The sequence below is a fragment of the Salmo trutta genome, unplaced genomic scaffold (genome assembly GCF_901001165.1).
Source record: "Salmo trutta unplaced genomic scaffold, fSalTru1.1, whole genome shotgun sequence".
Lineage (NCBI taxonomy): Eukaryota > Metazoa > Chordata > Actinopteri > Salmoniformes > Salmonidae > Salmo > Salmo trutta.
Window position 1 is genome coordinate 15,351 of NW_021822837.1, and position 21,232 is coordinate 36,582.

A 21,232-nucleotide genomic window follows, 5' to 3' on the forward strand; every position below is an offset into this window, starting at 1 on the left:
AGAGAATCGTGCTGGAAAGGACAGTGATTGTGAAAAGAAAACATCTGAGCCAGCACAGTACAATCTGGAGGGAATGATAGCGTGACAAGGGTACAGTATGTATATGTGGGAAACAGTGATCTGTATGTGTGTGTGTATATGTGTATGTATGCATGCGTGTGTTTGTGTCTATATTTACCTGTGTTGTAGGGCCCCAAGGCCCTGGTGGTTCTCCAGGCTCCTTCTCAGTAGTCCCAGGTGAGCCCTGGCGATGCTAAGGTTGAGGTGACACCTCCACAGCCACTCCTCAGAACACACCTGTCTCAGACGCCTCCGACGCTGGTGACGGCGCACCAGGGGGGCTAGCTGGTTCAGCATGGTGTCCACCGCCTTACACTCCCTGACACACAGATGTGAGTGGAGCATACATGCAGGTAAGGACACACATGTACACTTGCATAAGCCCACATCCGCACACACTCATGCAATTGGGGTAAAAGTTTAACAGTAATTAGTCATAAGCACAAAGAGAGTAGCACAAAGAGAGTTTTACAGTTGCTGTAAAAGTACTGTACCCACCTCTCTGTGTTCTGTGCTTTCAGAGCAGTCAGTTGTTTCTTCTGGAGAAACTCTTTCCTCTTCTTGTCACTCCCGAATGTACTAGCTTTATTCTTCTAAAGGGGACAACAAATGGCTGTCAGACTTATTTAATTACACTTCTGCAATAGCTTCATGGGAGGGACAGAAAAGAAAAGGGAAGGGAAAGATTTTAGCTGAGCTCACCTTGTACTCCATGATGGAGGAGGAGAACTTCTTCAGTTCTTTCCCTGAGGTTGATCTGTCCCCTGGGCCCTTCTTAGGCCCTGTCAGTCCCTCATCCCTCCTGTCACACACACACATCACATCACATACAGTTAGTTGGGTTCTGAGTCTGACCCCACCAGTGTTTGTCCTGGTCTGTCACTTGGTATATACGACTCAGAGCCCTAAAACAACAACAACATACTGTACTGGCACTGTCTCAAGGACACAACAGGCCTTTTCAAATGCTACATCATTCTTTAACCTATTAAATGTCATCTACGTAATCCCCAAAAGTAATTATTTATCATGAGAGGGCCATAAAGTGGGGACTGAGAAGAGACACACACAAAGGTACAGACACACTCAAACGCACACAAGCGCTAGCACACGCACTCTACACACACCTACACTGTAATATTGTTGTATTGTAGATATCTAGTGGCTTAATAATGTTAGACTGCTAACCTACAAAGCATTACATGGGCTTGCTCCTACCTATCTTTCCGATTTGGTCCTGCCGTACATACCTACACGTACGCTACGGTCACAAGACGCAGGCCTCCTAATTGTCCCTAGAATTTCTAAGCAAACGGCTGGAGGTAGGGCTTTCTCCTATAGAGCTCCATTTTTATGGAATGGTCTGCCTACCCATGTGAGAGACGCAGACTCAGTCTCAACCTTTAAGTCTTTACTGAAGACTTATCTCTTCAGTAGGTCCTATGATTAAGTATAGTCTGGCCCAGGAGTGTGAAGGTGAACGGAAAGGCTGGAGCAACGAACCGCCCTTGCTGTCTCTGCCTTGTCGGTTCCCCTCTTCCCACTGGGATTCTCTGCCTCTAACCCTTTTACAGGGGCTGAGTCACTGACTTACTGGTGTTCTTCCATGCCGTCCATGGGAGGGGTGCGTCACTTGAGTAGGTTGAGCCACTGACGTGGTCTTCCTGTCTGGGTTGGCGCCCCCCCCTTGGGTTGTGCCGTGGCGGACATCTTTGTGGGCTATACTCGGCCTTGTCTTCGGACGGTAAGTTGGTGGTTGTAGATATCCCTCTAGTGGTGTGGGGGCTGTGCTTTGGCAAAGTGGGTGGGGTTATATCCGGCCTGTTTGGCCCTGTCCGGGGGTATCATCGGATGGGGCCACAGTGTCTTCTGATCCCTCCTGTCTCAGCCTCCAGTATTTATGCTGCAGTAGTTTATGTGTCGGGGGGCTAGGGTCAGTCTGTTACATCTGGAGTATTCTCTTGTCTTATCCGGTGTCCTGTGTGAATGTAAATATGCTCTCTCTAATTCTCTTTCTTTCTTTCTTTCTCTCGGAGGACCTGAGCCCTAGGACTACCTGGCATGATGACTCCTTGCTGTCCCCAGTCCACCTGGCCATGCTGCTGCTCCAGTTTCAACTGTTCTGCCTGCGGCTACGGAACCCTGACCTGTTCACCGGACGTGCTTGTTGCACCCTCGACAATTACTATGATTATTATTATTTGACCATGCTGGTCATTTACGAACATTTTAACATCTTGACTATGTTCTGTTATAATATCCACCCGGCACAGCCAGAAGAGGACTGGCCACCCCTCATAGCCTGGTTCCTCTCTAGGTTTCTTCCTAGGTTTTTGGCCTTTCTCAGGAGTTTTTCCTAGGGAGTTTTTCCCAGCCACCGTGCTTCTTTCACATGCATTGCTTGCTGTTTGGGGTTTTAGGCTGGGTTTCTGTACAGCACTTTGAGATTTCAGCTGATGTACGAAGGGCTATATAAATAAATTTGATTTGATTTGATTTGATTATGGCAAGAACAGCTCAAATAAGCAAAGAGAAACGACAGTCCATCATTACTTTAAGACATGAAGGTTAGTCAATCCGGAAAATTTGAAGAACTTTGAAAGTTTCTTCAAGTGCAGTCACAAAAATCTAACAAGTCGGTAGAAAATAGTAAAAATAAAGAAAAACCCTGCAATGAGTAGGTGTGTCAAAAACTTTTGACTGGTACTGTATATGTAATGTAAATGCCTTGTGTTTGGACCCCAGGAAGAGAAGCTGCTGCCTTACCAGCAGCTAATGGGGATCCTTAATAAGTACAAATACAAATAAATAATAACTAGTAATGCTGCATACTCCAAGAAAGGTTAAAATCTCACCTTTCTGGTAAAAATAGTTACACATTGCTGAAGTGTAGTCACTTTTGAGCTCAAGTACATAGCAGAAATATAATGAAAATATTAAATGTTTAATATGATGTATTTCCTATTCAACAAAACTGTATGAATAAGGTTTGAAATTACTTATATTTTTTCTAAATATAGTATAATCAATTTATAAAATGACTAACTATAAGATTTCACCTTCCTTATAACTGTAAAATACATATTTGTATATTTACATGCTGACCAGACCGGACACGTCCCGTGTGCGAGCGTTGCAAAATATATTTACGCATACATGTTATTGAATCATTGCACCCACACTGCTCATATGCGTGGCCAGCCGCTAAAATAGAACTTGGTTCTATTTCAAATCAAATCAAATTGTATTTGTCACATACACATGGTTAGCAGATGTTAATGCGAGTGTAGCGAAATGCTTGTGCTTCTAGTTCCGACCATGCAGTAATGTCTAACAAATAATCTAACCTAACAATTTCACAACAACTACCTTATACATACAAGTGTAAAGGAATGAATAAGAATATGTACATAAAAATATATGAATGAGTGATGGCCGAACGGCATAGGGAAGATGCAGTGGATGGTATAGAGTACAGAATATACATATGAGATGAATAATGTGGGGTATGTAAACATTATGTAAAGTGGCATTGTTTAAAGTGGCTAGTGATACATTTATTACATCCAATTTTTCCATTATTAAAGTGGCTGGAGTTGAGTTAGTATGTTGGCAGCAGCCACTCAATGTTAGTGATGGCTGTTTAACAGTCTGATGGCCTTGAGATAGAAGCTGTTTTTCAGTCTCTCGGTCCCCGCTTTGATGCACCTGTACTGACCTTGCCTTCTGGATGATAGCGGGGTGAACAGGCAGTGGCTCGGATGGTTGTTGTCCTTGATGATCTTTTTGGCCATCCTGTGACATCGGGTGGTATAGGTGTCCTGGAGGGCAGGTAGTTTTCCCCCGGTGATGCGTTGTGCAGACCTCACTACCCTCTGTAGAGCCTTACAGTTGTGGGCGGAGCAGTTGCAGTACCAGGCGGTGATACAGGATGCTCTCGATTGTGCATCTGTAAAAGTTTGTGAGTGATTTTGGTGACAAGCCAAATTTCTTCAGCATCCTGAGGTTGAAGAGGCGCTGCTGCGCCTTCTTCACCACGCTGTCTGTGTGGGTGGATCCCGTCGATGTGGATAGGGGGCTATCCATTGGTGGTTGGAGACATCCCTCTAGTGGTGTGGGGGCTGTGCTTTGGCAAAGTGGGTGGGGTTATATCCTGCCTGTTTGGCCCTGTTCAGGGGTTTCATCGGATGGGGCCACAGTGTCTCCTGATCCCTCCTGTCTCAGCCTCCAGTATTTATGCTGCAGTAGTTTATGTGTCGGGGGGCTAGGGTCAGTCTGTTACATCTGGAGTATTTCTCTTGTCTTATCCGGTGTCCTGTGTGAATTTAAATATGCTCTCTCTAATTCTCTCTTTCTCTCTTTGTTTCTTTCTCTCGGAGGACCTGAGCCCTAGGACCATGCCTCAGGACTACATGATGACTCCTAGCTGTCCCCAGTCCACCTGGCCGTGCTGCTGCTCCAGTTTCAACTGTTCTGCCTGCGGCTATGGAACCCTGACCTGTTCACCGGACGTGCTTGTTGCACCCTCGACAACTACTATGATTATTATTATTTGACCATGCTGGTCATTTATGAACATTTTAACATCTTGACCATGTTCTGTTATAATATCCACCCGGCACAGCCAGAAGAGGACTGGCCACCCCTCATAGCCTGGTTCCTCTCTAGGTTTCTTCCTAGGTTTTTGGCCTTTCTAGGGAGTTTTTCCTAGGGAGTTTTTCCTAGCCACCGTGCTTCTTTCACATGCATTGCTTGCTGTTTGGGGTTTTAGGCTGGGTTTCTGTACAGCACTTTGAGATATCAGCTGATGTACGAAGGGCTATATAAATGGGCGGCCCGTCAGAAAGTCCAGGACCCAGTTGCACAGGGCGGGGTCGAGACCCAGGGTCTCGAGCTTAATGACGTGTTTGGAGGGTAATATGGTGTTAAATGCTGAGCAGTAGTCAATGAACAGCATTCTTACATAGGTATTCCTCTTGTCCAGATGGGTTAGGGCAGTGCGCAGTGCGATGGCGATTGCGTCGTCTGTGGACCAATTGGGGTGGTAAGCAAATTGGAGTGGGTCTAAGGTGTCAGGTAGTGTGGAGGTGATATGGTGCTTGACTAGTCTCTCAAAGCACTTCATGATGATGGAAGTGAGTGCTACGGGGCGGTAGTCATTTAGCTCAGTTACCTTAGCTTTCTTGGGAACAGGAACAATGGTGGCCCTCTTGAAGCATGTGGGAACAGCAGACTGGGATAAGGATTGATTGAATATGTCCGTAAACACACCAGCGAGCTGGTCTGCGCATGCTCTGAGGACGCGGCTGGGGATGCCGTCTGGGCCTGCAGCCTTGCGAGGGTTAACACGTTTAAATGTTTTAATCACGTTGGCTACAATGAAGGAAAGCCCGCAGGTTCTGGTAGCGGGCCGTGTCAGTGGCACTGTATTGTCCTCAAAGCGAGCAAAGAAGTTGTTTAGTTTGTCTTGGAGCAAGACATCGTGGTCCGCAACGGGGCAGGTTTTTCTTTTGTAGTACATGATTGACTGTAGACCCTGCCACATACCTCTCGTGTCTGAGCCATTGAATTGCGACTCTACTTTGTCTCTACATTGACGCTTAGCTTGTTTGATTGTCTTGCGGAGGGAATAGCTACACTGTTTGTATTCGGTCATGATTCCGGTCACCTTGCCCTAAATAAAAGCAGTGGTTCGCGCCTTCAGTTTTGCGCGAATGCTGCCATCAATCCACGGTTTCTGGTTGGGGAATGTTTTAATAGACGCTGTGGGTACAACATCACCGATGCACTTGCTAATAAACTCGCTCACCGAATCAGCGTATTCATCAATGTTGTTGTTCGACGGAACAAATCCCAGTCCACGTGATCGAAGCAATCTTGAAGCGTGGAATCCGATTGGTCGGACCAGCGTTGAACAGACCTGAGCACAGGTGCTTCCTGTTTAAGTTTATGTCTATAGGCTGGGAGCAAAAAAATGGAGTCGTGGTCAGCTTTTCCGAAAGGAGGGCGGGGGAGGGCCTTATATGCGTCGCGGAAGTTTGAATAACAATGATCCAGGGTTTTGCCAGCCCGGGTCGCGCAATCGATATGCTAATAAAATTTGGGGAGCCTTGTTTTCAGATTAGCCTTGTTAAAATACCCAGCTACAGTGAGGGAAAAAAGTATTTGATCCCCTGCTGATTTTGTACGTTTGCCCACTGACAAAGAAATGATCAGTCTATAATTTTAATGGTAGGTTTATTTGAACAGTGAGAGACAGAAAAACAACCAAAAAATCCAGAAAAACACATGTCAAATTTTTTTGAAATTGATTTGCATTTTAATGAGGGAAATAAGTATTTGACCCCCTCTCAATTAGAAAGATTTCTGGCTCCCAGGTGTCTTTTATACAGGTAATGAGCTGAGATTAGGAGCACACTCTTAAAGGGAGTGCTCCTAACCGCAGCTTGTTACCTGTATAAAAGACACCTGTCCACAGAAGCAATCAATCAGATTCCAAACTCTCCACCATGGCCAATACCAAAGAGCTCTCCAAGGATGTCAGGGACAAGATTGTAGACCTACACAAGGCTGGAATGGGCTACAAGACCATCGCCAAGCAGCTTGGTGAGAAGGTGACAACAGTTGGTGCGATTATTCGCAAATGGAAGAACTGTCAATCTCCCTCGGCCTGGGGCTCCATGCAAGATCTCACCTCGTGGAGTTGCAATGATTATGAGAACGGTGAGGAATCAGCCCCGAACTCCACGGGAGGATCTTGTCAATAATCTCAAGGCAGCTGGGACCATAGTCACCAAGAAAACAATTGGTAACACACTACGCCGTGAAGGACTGAAATCCTGCAGCGCCCGCAAGGTCCCCCTGCTCAAGAAAGCACATATACATGCCCGTCTGAAGTTTGCTAATGAACCACGGAATGATTCAGAGGACAACTGGGTGAAAGTGTTGTGGTCAGATGAGACCAAAATGGAGCTCTCTGGCATTAACTCAACTCGCCGTGTTTGGAGGAGGAGGAGGAATGCTGCCTATGACCCCAAGAATACCATCCCCACCGTCAAACATGGAGGTGGAAACATTATGCTTTGGGGGTGTTTTTCTGCTAAGGGAACAGGACAACTTCACCGCCTCAAAGGGACGATGGACGGGGCCATGTACTGTCAAATCTTGGGTGAGAACCTCCTTCCCTCAGCCAGGGCATTGAAAATGGGTCGTGGATGGGTATTCCAGCATGACAATGACCCAAAACACACGGCCAAGGCAACAAAGGAGTGGCTCAAGAAGAAGCACATTAAGGTCCTGGAGTGGCCTAGCCAGTCTCCAGACCTTAATCCCATAGAAAATCTGTGGAGGGAGCTGAAGGTTCGAGTTGCCAAACGTCAGCCTCGAAACCTTAATGACTTGGAGAAGATCTGCAAAGAGGAGTGGGACAAAATCCCTCCTGAGATGTGTGCAAACCTGGTGGCCAACTACAAGAAACGTCTGACCTCTGTGATTGCCAACAAGGGTTTTGCCACCAAGTACTAAGTCATGTTTTGCAGAGGGGTCAAATACTTATTTCCCTCATTTTATAACATTTTTGACATGTGCTTTTCTGGATTTTTTGGTTTTTATTCTGTCTCTCACTGTTCAAATAAACCTACCATTAAAATTATACACTGATCATTTCTTTGTCAGTGGGCAAACGTACAAAATCAGCAGGGGATCAAATACTTTTTTCCCTCACTGTACAATAAATGTAGCCTCAGGATATGTGGTTTCCAGTTTACATAGAGTCAAATGAAGTTCTTTCAGGGCCGTGGATATGTCTGCTTGGGGGAGAATATACACGACTGTGGTTATGATTGAAGAGAATTCTCTTGGTAGATAATGCGGTCAGCATTTGATTGTGAGGAATTCTAAGTCAGGTGAACAAAAGGACTTGAGTTCCTGTATGTTGTTATGATCACACCACGTCTCGTTAATCATAAGGCATACACCCCCGCCCTTCTTCTTACATGGAGATGCTTGTTTCTGTCGGTGCGATGCGTGAAGAAACCAGGTGGCTGTACCGACTCCGATAGCGTGTCTCGAGTGAGCCATGTTTCCGTGAAACAAAGAACGTTACAGTCTCTGATGTCTCTCTGGAAGGCAACCCTTGCTCGGATTTCGTCTACCTTGTTGTCAAGAGACTGGACATTGGCGAGTAGTATGCTCGGGAGCGGTGCGCCCGTCTACGGAGCCTGACCAGAAGACCGCTCCGTCTGCCCCTTCTGCGGCGCCGTTGTCCGATCCATTGTCCTGGGTGGTGGGCCAAACAGAGGATCCGCTTCGGGAAAGTCATATTTGTGACGCTCAACGCGCTGCAAGTCCTGCCTCTCAAATCTCCTCTTTGGTTTTTAGGAGCATATACCCACGTGCCATCTCCTCATTGGTTTTTAGGAGCACATACCCACGTGGGTGATTGAAAGATGAACTGACGTCCACACTCCAGTCAGTAATGAACCGTAAAGTTGGTTGCCAACCTCCATATAAAGTCCAAAGAAGTAAAAAAGAAGCCTGAGGAAGGAGGAGAGATGACGAGAAAAGAATTCGGTTTACCGTTTTACCTGTGCATTAATTGTCGGAGTAGAGGACATTGTGCATTTCAGGTAAAATAACAACTAAATGTTTATATCCCAGGACTAGCTAGCTAAATTGCCATAAATGTTTAATGCTTTTCGACCTGTCCCCAAATGAATATAATTGGTTTGTTGTGATATTTCAACCTGCTTGTCCTGATCGTGTCTGGTGTGGGGGTACAAAATCAACATGTGCATTATGGCGTACGCAGGCACGCGAGCGGTTTGGTCAGCATGTCAGTGTTAGAGAAAATATATCTAAACTAGGAAGTCACCTTTCATCTCATGTTAATACTGTCTGTCTATGGCAAACAGAAAGTGTTTTTTTGTATAAAATATATTAATTATTTTAGATTACTGGCAATAAATTGATCTCTGAATGTATTACAATGACGAAACCACTCTCTCATGCTGCGTTAATTGTTAGTTAGAGTTCAGTCAGGAGTTGATGGACAGTCGGAAGAACGAATGAAATGATAGGAGGGACAGCCCAGCTTCAAGTGGTGTCAGATTTCACATCCTGCTACACACAGGCAGAAGAGACATACTCCTGTGTCCGTGTGAATCCTACCGTGTCCACAGATCGATTCATAAGCCAAAATGTCTGTCAGAACCAAGCAGGTCCACTAAACAGGGGACTTTATATCACATAGGTATTAACTAAAATGTGATAATAGTACTTACAGGGCGGTACTATACAGTACCTGCTAAGCCAGCCAAATATGTCGTGTCCCCACTGCAGGACCAGCTCTAGATGGTCTGCCTGCATGGTCCTCTGGAGCAGCAGCACAGCAAACTCCATGAAGCACGGCTTGCGCTTGAACTTCATCACTGAAACACACGCCAAATACACATTGATCATACAGTACAGACAGACACATACACAAAGTGCCTTCAGAAAGTATTCATACCCCTTGACTTATTCAATATTTTGTTGTGTTACAGCCTATATATACTGCTCAAAAAAATAAAGGGAACACTTAAACAACACAATGTAACATCAAGTCAATCACACTTCTGTGAAATCAAACTGTCCACTTAGGAAGCAACACTGATTGACAATACATTTCACATGCTGTTGTGCAAATGGAATAGACAACAGGTGGAAATTATAGGCAATTAGCAAGACACCCCCAATAAAGGAGTGGTTCTGCAGGTGGTAACCACAGACTGCTTCTCAGTTCCTATGCTTCCTGGCTGATGTTTTGGTCACTTTTGAATGCTGGTGGTGCTTTCACTCTAGTGGTAGCATGAGACGGAGTCTACAACCCACACAAGTGGCTCAGGTAGTGCAGCTCATCCAGGATGGCACATCAATGCGAGCTGTGGCAAGGTTTGCTGTGTCTGTCAGCGTAGTGTCCAGAGCATGGAGGCGCTACCAGGAGACAGGCCAGTACATCAGGAGACGTGGAGGAGGCCGTAGGAGGGCAACAACCCAGCAGCAGGACCGCTACCTCCGCCTTTGTGCAAGGAGGAGCAGGAGGAGCACTGCCAGAGCCCTGCAAAATGACCTCCAGCAGGCCACAAATGTGCATGTGTCTGCTCAAACGGTCAGAAACAGACTCCATGAGGGTGGTATGAGTGCCCGACGTCCACAGGTGGGGATTGTGCTTACAGCCCAACACCGTGCAGGACGTTTGGCATTTGCCAGAGAACACCAAGATTGGCAAATTCGCCACTGGCGCCCTGTGCTCTTCACAGATGAAAGCAGGTTCACACTGAGCACATGTGACAGACGTGACAGTCTGGAGACGCCGTAGAGAACGTTCTGCTGCCTGCAACATCCTCCAGCATGACCGGTTTGGCAGTGGGTCAGTCATGGAGTGGGGTGGCATTTCTTTGGGGGGCCGCACAGCCCTCCATGTGCTCGCCAGAGGTAGCCTGACTGCCATTAGGTACCGAGATGAGATCCTCAGACCCCTTGTGAGACCATATGCTGGTGCGGTTGGCCCTGGCTTCCTCCTAATGCAAGACAATGCTAGACCTCATGTGGCTGGAGTGTGTCAGCAGTTCCTGCAAGAGGAAGGCATTGATGCTATGGACTGGCCCGACCGTTCCCCAGAACTGAATCCAATTGAGCACATCTGGGACATCATGTCTCACTACATCCACCAACGCCACATTGCACCACAGACTGTCCAGGAATTGGCGGATGCTTTAGTCCAGGTCTGGGAGGAGATCCCTCAGGAGACCATCCGCCACCTCATCAGGAGCATGCCCAGGCTTTGTGGGGAGGTCATACAGGCACGTGGAGGCCACACACACTACTGAGCCTTATTTTGACTTGTTTTAAGGACATTACATCAAAGTTGGATCAGCCTGTAGTGTGGTTTTCCACTTTAATTTTGAGTGTGACTCCAAATCCAGACCTCTATGGGTTGATAAATTGGATTTCCATTGATTATTTTTGTGTGATTTTGTTGTCAGCACATTCAAATATGTAAAGAAAAAAGTATTTAACAAGATTATTTCATTCATTCAGATCTAGGATATGTTATTTTAGTGTTCCCTTTCTTTTTTTGAGCAGTGTATATATTTTCTCACAAAGTGAAAACATGTTTTTAGAAATCTTTACACATTTATTGAAAATAAAATATAGAAACATCAAATGTACGTAACTATTCATATCCCTGAGTCAATACATGTTAGAACCACCTTTGGCAGCGATTACAGCTGTGATTATTTCTGGGTAAGTCTCTAAGAGCTTTGCACACCTTGGATTGTACAATATTTGCACTATTATTGAAAAAATGTAATCTTTGTCAAATTGCTTGTTGACCATTGCTAGACAGATCATTTTCAATTCTTGCCATAGATTTTCAAGCCGATTTCAGTCAAAACTGTAACTAGGCCACTCAGGAACATTCAATGTCGTCTTGGTAAACAACTCCAGTGTATATTTGGCCTTGAGTTTTAGGTTATTGTCCTGCTGAAAGGTGAATTTGTCTCCCAGTGTCTGTTGGAAAGCAGACTGAACCAGGTTTTCCTCTAGGATTTGCCTGTGCTTAGCTCTATTCCGTTTCTTTTTACCCTAAAAAACTCCCTTGTCCTTGCTGATGACAAGCATATAAAATCTAGAAAAAGTCAAGGGGTGTGAATACTTTCTGAAGGCACTGTACATACAGTAAACACCTAGGGAAGACAGAGATAGGGTTAATAAATACGTACAATCTTCGAAAGCAGCCTTCAGAGGGCTGTTGGTGACGATGGGGTACAGCAGAATGGGGTCCTCCTGTCCAGTCAGTTCATGAGCATGGGCCACCGCTAAGAATAGTGTAGAATAGAAGAGAATATAATACAATCAATCAATATTCAATGATACATATATAATAGAATATTGCCAATCAACAACAGTTGATAGGAATTTGTTTTAATGTCTACAATGTTACAAACAGGACAGTTAGTACAGGACAGTACAGCAGAGGCCTGTAGCATCTCATACCTCTGGCTGAGCTGTCATGCTGCATGAAGGTTCCAGTCCTCTTGTTCTTCATGGCACAGCCCTCCAGAGCCTTCATCTGTTCATTCTGCTCCTCCTCTCCCTGGATGCTGCCTGCCTTCTTCAGCAACTTCTCAATCCGGTCATACGCACACACACACCAGGGTTTCCATTAGCCGGCTTTTGCCCCCCCCCCCCCCCCAAAAAAGCTGATAAATTAAAATGCTGCTGGAAAATTGTCAGGGAGAAGAAAAAAAATCCCTTTGTGAAGTAATGCATTTTAGCCTATTCATACCAATAGATGTAGTGCGAGAGCTGCTGCTATAGCTCAAACAGAAAAAAAAGTGTTAAGTTAAAAATAGATACTTTTTTAAAATAAAAGTAACACATAATTAAACAGCAGCAGTAAAATAACAATAGCGAGGCTACATACAGGGTGTACCGGTACAGAGTCAATGTATGGGGGCACTGGTTAATCGAGGTAACTGAGGTGATATGTACATGTAGGTAGAGTTAAAGTGGTACTATGCATAGATAATAAACAGAGAGTAACAGCAGCGTAAAAGGGGGGGGGGCAATGCAAATAGCCCCCCCCCCCTGGATAGCCCTTTGATTAGCTGTTCAGGAGTCTTACAGCTTGAGGGTAGAAGCAGTTAAGAAGCCTTTTGGACCTAGACTTAGCACTCCGGTACCGCTTACCGTGCGGTAGCAGAGAGAACAGTCCATGACTAGGGTGAATGGAGACAATTTTTAGGGCCTTCCTCTGACACCGCCTGGTATAGAAGTCCTGGATGGCAGGAAGCTTGGCCCCAGTGATGTACTGGGCCGTACGCACTACCCTCTGTAGTGCCTTGCAGTCGGAGAACGAGCAGTTGCCATACCAGGCAGTGATGCAACCAGTCAGGATCCTCGTGCCCTCTTCACGACGGTCGTAGTGTGTTTGGACCATGTTAGTTTGTTGGTGATGTGGACACCAAGGAACTTGAAGCTCTCAACCTGCTCCACTGCAGTCCCGTCAATGAGAATGGGGGCGTGCTCGGTCATCCTTTTCCTGTAGTCCACAATCATCTCCTTTGTCTTGTTCACGTGAGGGAGAGGTTGTTGTCCTGGCACCACACGGCCAGGTCTCTGACCTCCCTATAGGCTGTCTCATCGTTGTTGGTGATCAGGCCTACCACTGTTTTGTCTTCAGCAAACTTGATAATGGTGTTGGAGTAGTGCCTGGCCATGCAGTCATGAGTGAACAGGGAGTACAGGAGGGGAATGAGCACGCACCCCTGAGGGGCCCCTGTGTTGAGGATCAGCGTGGTGGATGTGTTGTTACCTACCCTGACCACCTGGGGGCGGCCCGTCAGGAAGTCCAGGATCCATTTGCAGAGGGAGGTGTTTAGTCCCAAGCTTAGTGATGAGCTTTGAGGGCACTGTGATGTTAAACGCTGAGCTGTAGTCAATGGGAAAGAGCAGTGTTGAGTGCAAGAGACCGCATCATCTGTGGATCTGTTGGGGCGGTATGCAAATTGGGTGTAGGGTTTCTGGGATAAAGGTGTTGATGTGAGCCATGACCAGCACTTCATGGCTACAGATGTGAGTGCTACGGGTCTGTAGTCATTTAGGCAGGTTACCTTAGTGTTCTTGGGAACAGGGACTATGGTGGTCTGCTTGAAACATGTTGGTATTACAGACTCCATTAGGGACAGGTTGAAAATGTCAGTGAAGACACTTGCTCGGAGTACACGTCCTAGAAATCCATCTGGCCCTGTGGCCTTGTGAATGTTGACCTGTTTAAAGATCTTACCCACATCGGCTACGGAGAGCGTGATCACACAATCGTCTGGAACAGCTGATGCTCTCATGCATGCTTTAAGTGTTACTTGCCTCGAAGTGAGCATAGAAGAATGTAGCTTGTCTGGTAGGCTCATGTCACTGGGAAGCTCATGGCTGTGCTTCCCTTTGCAGTCTGTAATAGTTTGCAAGCCCTGCCACATTCGACGAGCATCGGAGACAGTGTAGTACGATTCAATCTTAGTCCTGTACTGACACTTTGCCTGTTTGATGGTTCGTCGGAAGGCATAGCGTGATTTCTTATAAGCTTCCGGGTTAGAGTCCCCCTCCTCGAAAGTGGCAGCTCTACCCTTTAGCTCAGTGCGGATGTTGCCTGTAATCCATGGCTTCTGGTTGTATGTACGTACAGTCACTGTGGGGACGATGTCATCGAATCACTTATTGATGAAGCCAGTGACTAATGTGGTGTACTCCTCAATGCCATCGGAAGAATCCCGGAACATATTCCAGTCTGTGCTAGCAAAACAGCTAGCAAAAAGTAGCTTAGCATCTGCTTCATCTGACCACTTTCTTATTGACCGAGTCACTGCTGCTTCCTGCTTTAGTTTTTGCTTGTAAGCAAGAATCAGGAGAATCAGGAGGATAGAAATATGGTCAAATTTGCTTAATGGAGGGCAAGAAAGATCTTTGTACGTGTCTCTGTGTGTGGCGTAAAGGTGGTCTAGAGTTTATTTCCCCCTCTGGTTGCAAATTTAACCTACTGGTAGAAATTAGGTAAAGCTGATTTGAGTTTCCCTGCATTAAAGTCCCCGGACACTAGGAGCGCCACCTCTGGATGAGTGTTTTCCTGCTTGCTTATGGCCGTATACAGCTCATTGAGTGTGGTCTTAGTGCCAGCATCGGTTTGTGGTGGTATATAAACAGCTACGAAAAATACAGATGAAAACTCTCTTGGTAAATAGTGTGGTCTACAGCTTATCATGAGATACTCTACCTCAGGCGAGCAAAACCTTGAGACTTCCTTAGATTTCATGCACCAGCTGTTGTTTACAAATATACACAGACCGCCACCCCTTGTCTTACCAGAGGCTGCTGTTCTATCCTGCCGAATAAGCTTAAAACCCGCCAGCTGTACATTATTCATGTCGTCGTTCAGCCACGACTCAGTGAAATATAAGATATTACAGTTTTTAATGTCCCGTTGGTAGGAAATACGTGATCATAGTTCGTCTATTTTATTATTGATTGATTTTACGTTGGCGAATAGGACCGATGGTAAAGGTAGATTACCCTCTCGGCGAAGGATCCTTACAAGGCACCCGGACCTTCGTCCTCGATACCGCCATTTCTTTCTCCTGCGAATGACGGGGAAGAGGGCCTTGTCGGGCCTCTGAGGTAAATCCTTCCCGTCCGACTCGATGAAGAAAAAGTATTCCTCCAGTAAGTGAGTGATCGCTGTACTGATATCTAGAAGCCCTTTTCGATCATAAGACATGGTGGCAGAAACATTATGTACAAAGTAAGTTACAAATAATGCGAGAAAACATACAGTGGTTGCTCAACTAAAAGTTTAGAATAATGCTGCGGGTCTTAGAGGTAATTTGTGGTTTAGTACGGTACCCTGCGTCATTACTTCTTTGCTCCAGACCAGCGCAAGGGGGCGTTAGAGCACTGATTATGCTTTTGGGTCCCAAGGCGCTACTGTGTCTCTAACTGACAATGAATGGGCGACATAAACCAAATAGAAACTGATCATTGTGTACAACTTCAAAATTGAATTTCAATTAACTGAATGATGAGAATGAAGAAGGTGATTGAACTTAGAACAATAGTGTTAGAATTGCTATTCCTCTGTTCTGCACACGCACACCGGGAAAAATACACTTATTTAATTTGTTACTACTCGTCAGTATTAATTACTAAAACTGTTGTTACACTAAGGTTTTTATTCTAAGAGAAACTTAGACTACAATTAGGGTTGAATGTTAGGACTATTTTGCTCTTACTGTAGTACTGTAGCCTACTCCCGACCGGTCACATTGTACAGAGCCCGAGTGGCGCAAAGGTCTAAGACACTGCATCACTGCGTTGCTACAGCTGCTGGTTCAATACTTGTGCTGGCCGTGACCGGGAGACCCATGAGACTTTTGGTTTCTCTCCCTCTAAACACATAAATAAATAATTATATTGGTTAGACTACAATTAGGGTGTGGAAATGTTAGGATTATTTTGCTCTTACTGTAGTACTGTAGCCTACTCCCGACCGGTCACGTTGTACAGCTCCATTATGGGCTATTAGCAGGACAATAGATACTTTGTGCAAGGTAATTGATCAGCATGAACAACTTTGTGGATGGGGCCTCCCGAGTGGTGCAGTGGTCCAAGACAGTGCATCGCAGTGCAAACTGCGTTGATACAGATGATGGTTCGACACCCGTGCCGGCCGCAACCGGGAGACCCATGAGGTGACAGTGGGCGTTTGCTTTCTCTCCCTCTAAAAATAACAAACTGGCTTTATTTACAAATTAATAAGAATGTCTCACCTCATGTTCAAGAATGGGCTTTTTTTCGCACACTTTAGGTTATTTGAAAACTAAATAATCTCCAAAATATAATTATTTTTTAAACAAAGCGATTACTATTATTATTCATTAATTTTGAATTACACTACCATTCAAAAGTTTGGGGTCACTTAGAAATGTCCTTGTTTTTGAAAGAAAAGCATATTTTTTGTCCATTCAAATGACATCAAATTGATCAGAAATACAGTGTAGACATTGTTAATGTTGTAAATGACTATTGTAGTTGGAAACGGCATATTTTTTATGGAATATCTACATAGGTGTACAGAGGCCCATTTATCAGCAACCATCACTCCTGTGTTCCAATGGTACATTGTGTTAGCTAATCCAAGTTGATCATTTTAAAAGGCTAATTGATCATTAGAAAACCCTTTTGCAATTATGTTAGCACAGTTGAAAACTGTTGTTCTAATTAAAAAAGCAATAAAGCGGGCCTTCTTAAGACTAGTTGAGTATCTGGAGCATCAGCATTTGAGGGTTCGATTACAGGCTCAAAATGGCTAGAAACAAATAACTTTCTTGTGAAACTCATCGGTCTATTCTTGTTCTGAAAAATGAAGGCTATTCCATGCGAGAAATTGCCAAAAAACTGAAGATCTCGTACAACGTGTGTACTACTCCCTTCACAGAACAAACTGGCCTAGGCAGAGTTGCAAAGAAAAGGCCATATCTTAGACTGGCCAATAAAAAGAAAAGATTAAGTTGGGCAAAAGAACAGACACTGAACAGAGGAACTCTGCCTAGAAGGCCAGCATCCCGGAGTCGCCTCTTCACTGTTGACGTTAAGACTGGTGTTTTCCGGGTACTATTTAATGAAGATGCCAGTTGAGGACTTGTGTGGCATCTGTTTCTCAAACCAGACACTCTAATATACTTGTCCTCTTGCTCAGTTGTGCACCGGGGCCTCCCACTCCTCTTTCTATTATGGTTAAAGACAGTTTGCGCTGTTCTGTGAAGGGAGTAGTACACAGCGTTGTACGAGATCTTCAGTTTCTTGGCAATTTCTCGCATGGAATAGCCTTAATTTCTCAGAACAAGAATAGACTGATGAGTTTCAGAAGAAAGGTCTTTGTTTCTGGCCATTTTGAGCCTGTAATCGACCAAAAATTAGCTTTTCTTTCAAAAACAAGGACATTTCTAAGTGACCCCAAACTTTTGAACTGTAGTGTATATAAAATCCCCTTAGATATTCTCACAGATCAGATTTGCTCTAACCAAAAATGCCCCTTAGATAGTAATTTAGAATCCTCCAATCCTCTAATTGGCTGAGAGTCAAGTCATTGAAAAAAATATTATACGATATACTGTAGGTCTACCGTAGGCAACATGAGTCTCACTAGTGTTGAGTAATGTCCTGTTAAAAGTGGTGTAGGTCTTATTTATTTAAAAGCATATTAAAGTTAGAAGCAATAGGATTTGAAGCAATAGCCTACCCGCTTTGGTCAACAATTTCAGCACCGTTTCACGCTGCTCTGAGACAAGCATGGGGACTGGTCTTGATAAATCAATGAGATTTTTATTTTCACTGAATCTCCGTTTGGGTATTGGTTAGACTACAATTAGGGTGTGGAAATGTACTGTAGTATTGTAGCCTATTCCCGACCGTCACATTGTACACTGCCATATTTTGCTTTCCATTCTAACGGAAACCCTGAGGGTTTCATTTTTTAATTTTTTTGGAATAGAAACACCATAATATTAATCAAATTAATTAAGCTGACTTTCTTAAAATCAATCCCATATACTCTGTTCTTACAAAAAAGCTTTTAAATTATCTAGTACAGCCAATATTGAAGGCTATCAAATGCTTCTCTAAGATGCCCTTCGGTGGTCAAACTAGCACTAACTAGCATTAATGATAACAATGGCTGACAATTAAATAACATGCTCTAGAATTCTGCAGCAGCCCGCAAGGTGTGCTGCAGTATGATGCAACTTTTAAAGGGTAGAACCACTGTACACAATAGTACAATCACGGCTGTCGACAGGAGTCGACAGGAGCGGACCAAAGTGCAGCGTGGTTGTAGTTCCACATTTGATTAAATCCGTGAAACTTTGCAATACACAAATAACTGAAAATGACAAAACAACAAACCGTGACGCAGAGAGAAACAAACACTACTCAAAATATAATAACCCACAAAACCCAGGAAGAAAAACCCCTACTTAAATATGATCTCCAATTAGAGACAATGAGGACCAGCTGCCTCCAATTGGAGATAAACCCTGAAAAAACATAATAGAAATAGAAAAACTAGAACTTAAACATAGAAAAAGTTAAAGCTTGGTCGCAAATGGGTCTTCCAAATGGACAATGACCCCAGGCGCACTTCCAAAGTTGTGGTAAAATGGCTTAAGGACAACAGAGTCCAGGTATTGGAGTGGCCATCACAATGCCCTGACCTCAATCCTACAGAAAATGTATGGGCAGAACTGAAAAAGAGTGTGCGAGTAAGGAGGACTATAAACCTAACTCAGTTACACCAGCTCTTTCAGAGGAATGGGCCAAAATTCAAATACTACCAAATACTAAATGAGTGTATGTAAACTTCTGACCCACTGGGAATGTGATGAAAGAAATAAAACCTGAAATAAATCATTCTCTCTACTATTATTCTGACATTTCACATTCTTAAAATAAAGTGGTGATCCTAACTGACCTAAAACAGGGAATTTTTACTAGGATTAAATGTCAGGAATTGTGAAAAACTGAGTTTAAATGTATTTTGCTAAGGTGTATGTAAACTTCCGACTTCAACTGTACGGGTAAGATAGTCTAGCAAGCTACATTTTCAGATATTACACGTTTCTAATTTTGACAGAAAATTGTTTCATTTCAAGCTAAAGTGTACTGTTAGCTAGCGTTAGCTGGCTGGCTCCCTAGCTAACATTAGGTGGCGTGATGTGTGTGATCTTACATGTTGTTTACCTAGCTAGGTTAATTGTTTACCTAGCTAGCTAGCTACATGTAGTAAGCTAAAGTGTACAACACCCGTTGAATATGGCCGGTGTCAGTAAACATCTGCAAAAAAGCATAATGAAATTGTTCCCAGCAGAGCTTGTTAGGCCGTTTTCATGATATCCAGAGGTAAACAAATCATCGGCCAGAGCCTCAAGTGTGCGCTCTGAACGCAAGGAGATGGGTGGGGCTAAAGCTTAAGAGGGTGTGAATACCAAGAGTGTGCAAAGCTGTCATCAAGGCAAAATGTGGGTACTTCGAAGAATCTCAAATATAAGATATATTTTGATTTGTTTAACACTTTTTTGGTTACTACATGATTCCATATGTGTTATTTCATAGTTGATATCTTCATTATTATTCTACAATGTAGAAAATAGTACAAATAAAGAAAAACCCTTGAATGAGTAGGTGTAAAAACTTTTGACTGGTACTGTACAACGTGAGGCTATTTGATGAGTTTCCAAGTATAGGTTTTTTTTCTGTAGTGATGCTTTGAATCCTCTGCTTCATTTAGACAACATGGCAATTAACAGACAAACACACTATTGCTGTGTGTAACAGGGGCTTAAGAGTGGGATGTTACCATAGTAATGGGGCCACTCAAGCCTTGTCACATGTCTATGTGAGATTTTGAATCTGACAACTGACTAGTAGTAGACCACGTCTCTTTGCAAGCAGCTGAAGCCAACTACAACTAACATTGAAAAACAACCGAGCTTGTGAACAAAACAATGTAAATAGCCAAGAAACACGAGGACAAAGTCTCACTTTGTAGGCTTTCAAGTAAATTATACCAACTTTTATGCCTGTGTGCTGCGCCTCCAAAAAATGTATCTATCAGCACTTCACTCACAGCGCGCACAGCTCACCAGCCAGTCATTGATGCTGCGTGAGGTGGGATATAGGATACTTATTTCTATGAAACAAAACTGCAGAAATACATTGAAAACAGCTACTCCAGCTTTTTGCTATAAATCGCAACTCGCACGTGCTCATACTTGACTTCTGACTCTATTTTTATTAGCAAATGCGAATGTAATGCTCACAATGTAGAGCCCTGCAAATTGACCACCCGCCAACGTGGCTGGTGAAATAGACATTCTTACCCACCAATACCAAAAGCTACCGGCATTTGGCGGGTGTTAATTTGATGCCCTGCTTGGGCTGTAAATGGAGGTGTGCTTTGATGAGTAATTGATTAAAAGGCAGTATAGGTTACAGTGCAGTACATACCCCGTCTGGCTCCACTGGAAGGGGCTTACTGGGTCCCTGCACGGTGTCCAGGATATCATGGAGGAGTTTCTTTCCCTGTTCGATCACTGTTGCTGCCAAACGGTGCTTCTCCAGGGTGCGAAGGGCCTATGGGTTAGTAGAAGACTGGTCTTAATAGATCTAGATGAATGGAACTCACACACACACTGTGTTAAAACCTTTTCCAGCTCTCCCTCTTTGGTTGGTATATAGCTCAAAGGCCCAAAACGGGACACACAGCCGTATCCTTACAAACATTTCGGGTGGCTGCGCAAAATCTTCTTCAGCTCTTCCTCTTTTTCACACACATACACGCACTAGGGTTTAATAGCGGGATCTGGGTTACCGAGATTTCCAGAGATTTCCTGCCCAAACCCATTCTCGATTCCAGAGATAAATAAGTGCGAGAAACCAGTAAAATATAATAAATCATTTCTTAAAACAATGTGACGTGAAATGGCACTGTTAAATGATATGAAATGTCTAAATCTGGCTTATCTACAGCCATCTCTGCTATCTGCATGGTCAATCATATTCCTGTAAAGCTTAGTGAGCGTTT

General features: G+C 44.2%; 1 protein-coding gene across 1 annotated transcript in view; it reads right to left on the minus strand.

Moving 5' to 3' along the window:
- The window catches only part of LOC115185206 (cilia- and flagella-associated protein 54), a gene marked incomplete at its 3' end in the record, with an annotated part of 80,676 nt that overhangs the window by 13,262 nt on the left and 46,182 nt on the right, over window positions 1–21,232 (minus strand). The window contains exons 26-32 of the mRNA XM_029745715.1: window positions 20,656–20,781; window positions 12,100–12,226; window positions 11,826–11,921; window positions 9,362–9,488; window positions 763–862; window positions 559–653; window positions 179–379 (exon numbers count right to left, since the gene is read on the minus strand). Coding sequence (XP_029601575.1) covers window positions 179–379; window positions 559–653; window positions 763–862; window positions 9,362–9,488; window positions 11,826–11,921; window positions 12,100–12,226; window positions 20,656–20,781 — 872 coding nt within the window. The remainder of the gene's footprint in view (window positions 1–178; window positions 380–558; window positions 654–762; window positions 863–9,361; window positions 9,489–11,825; window positions 11,922–12,099; window positions 12,227–20,655; window positions 20,782–21,232) is intronic.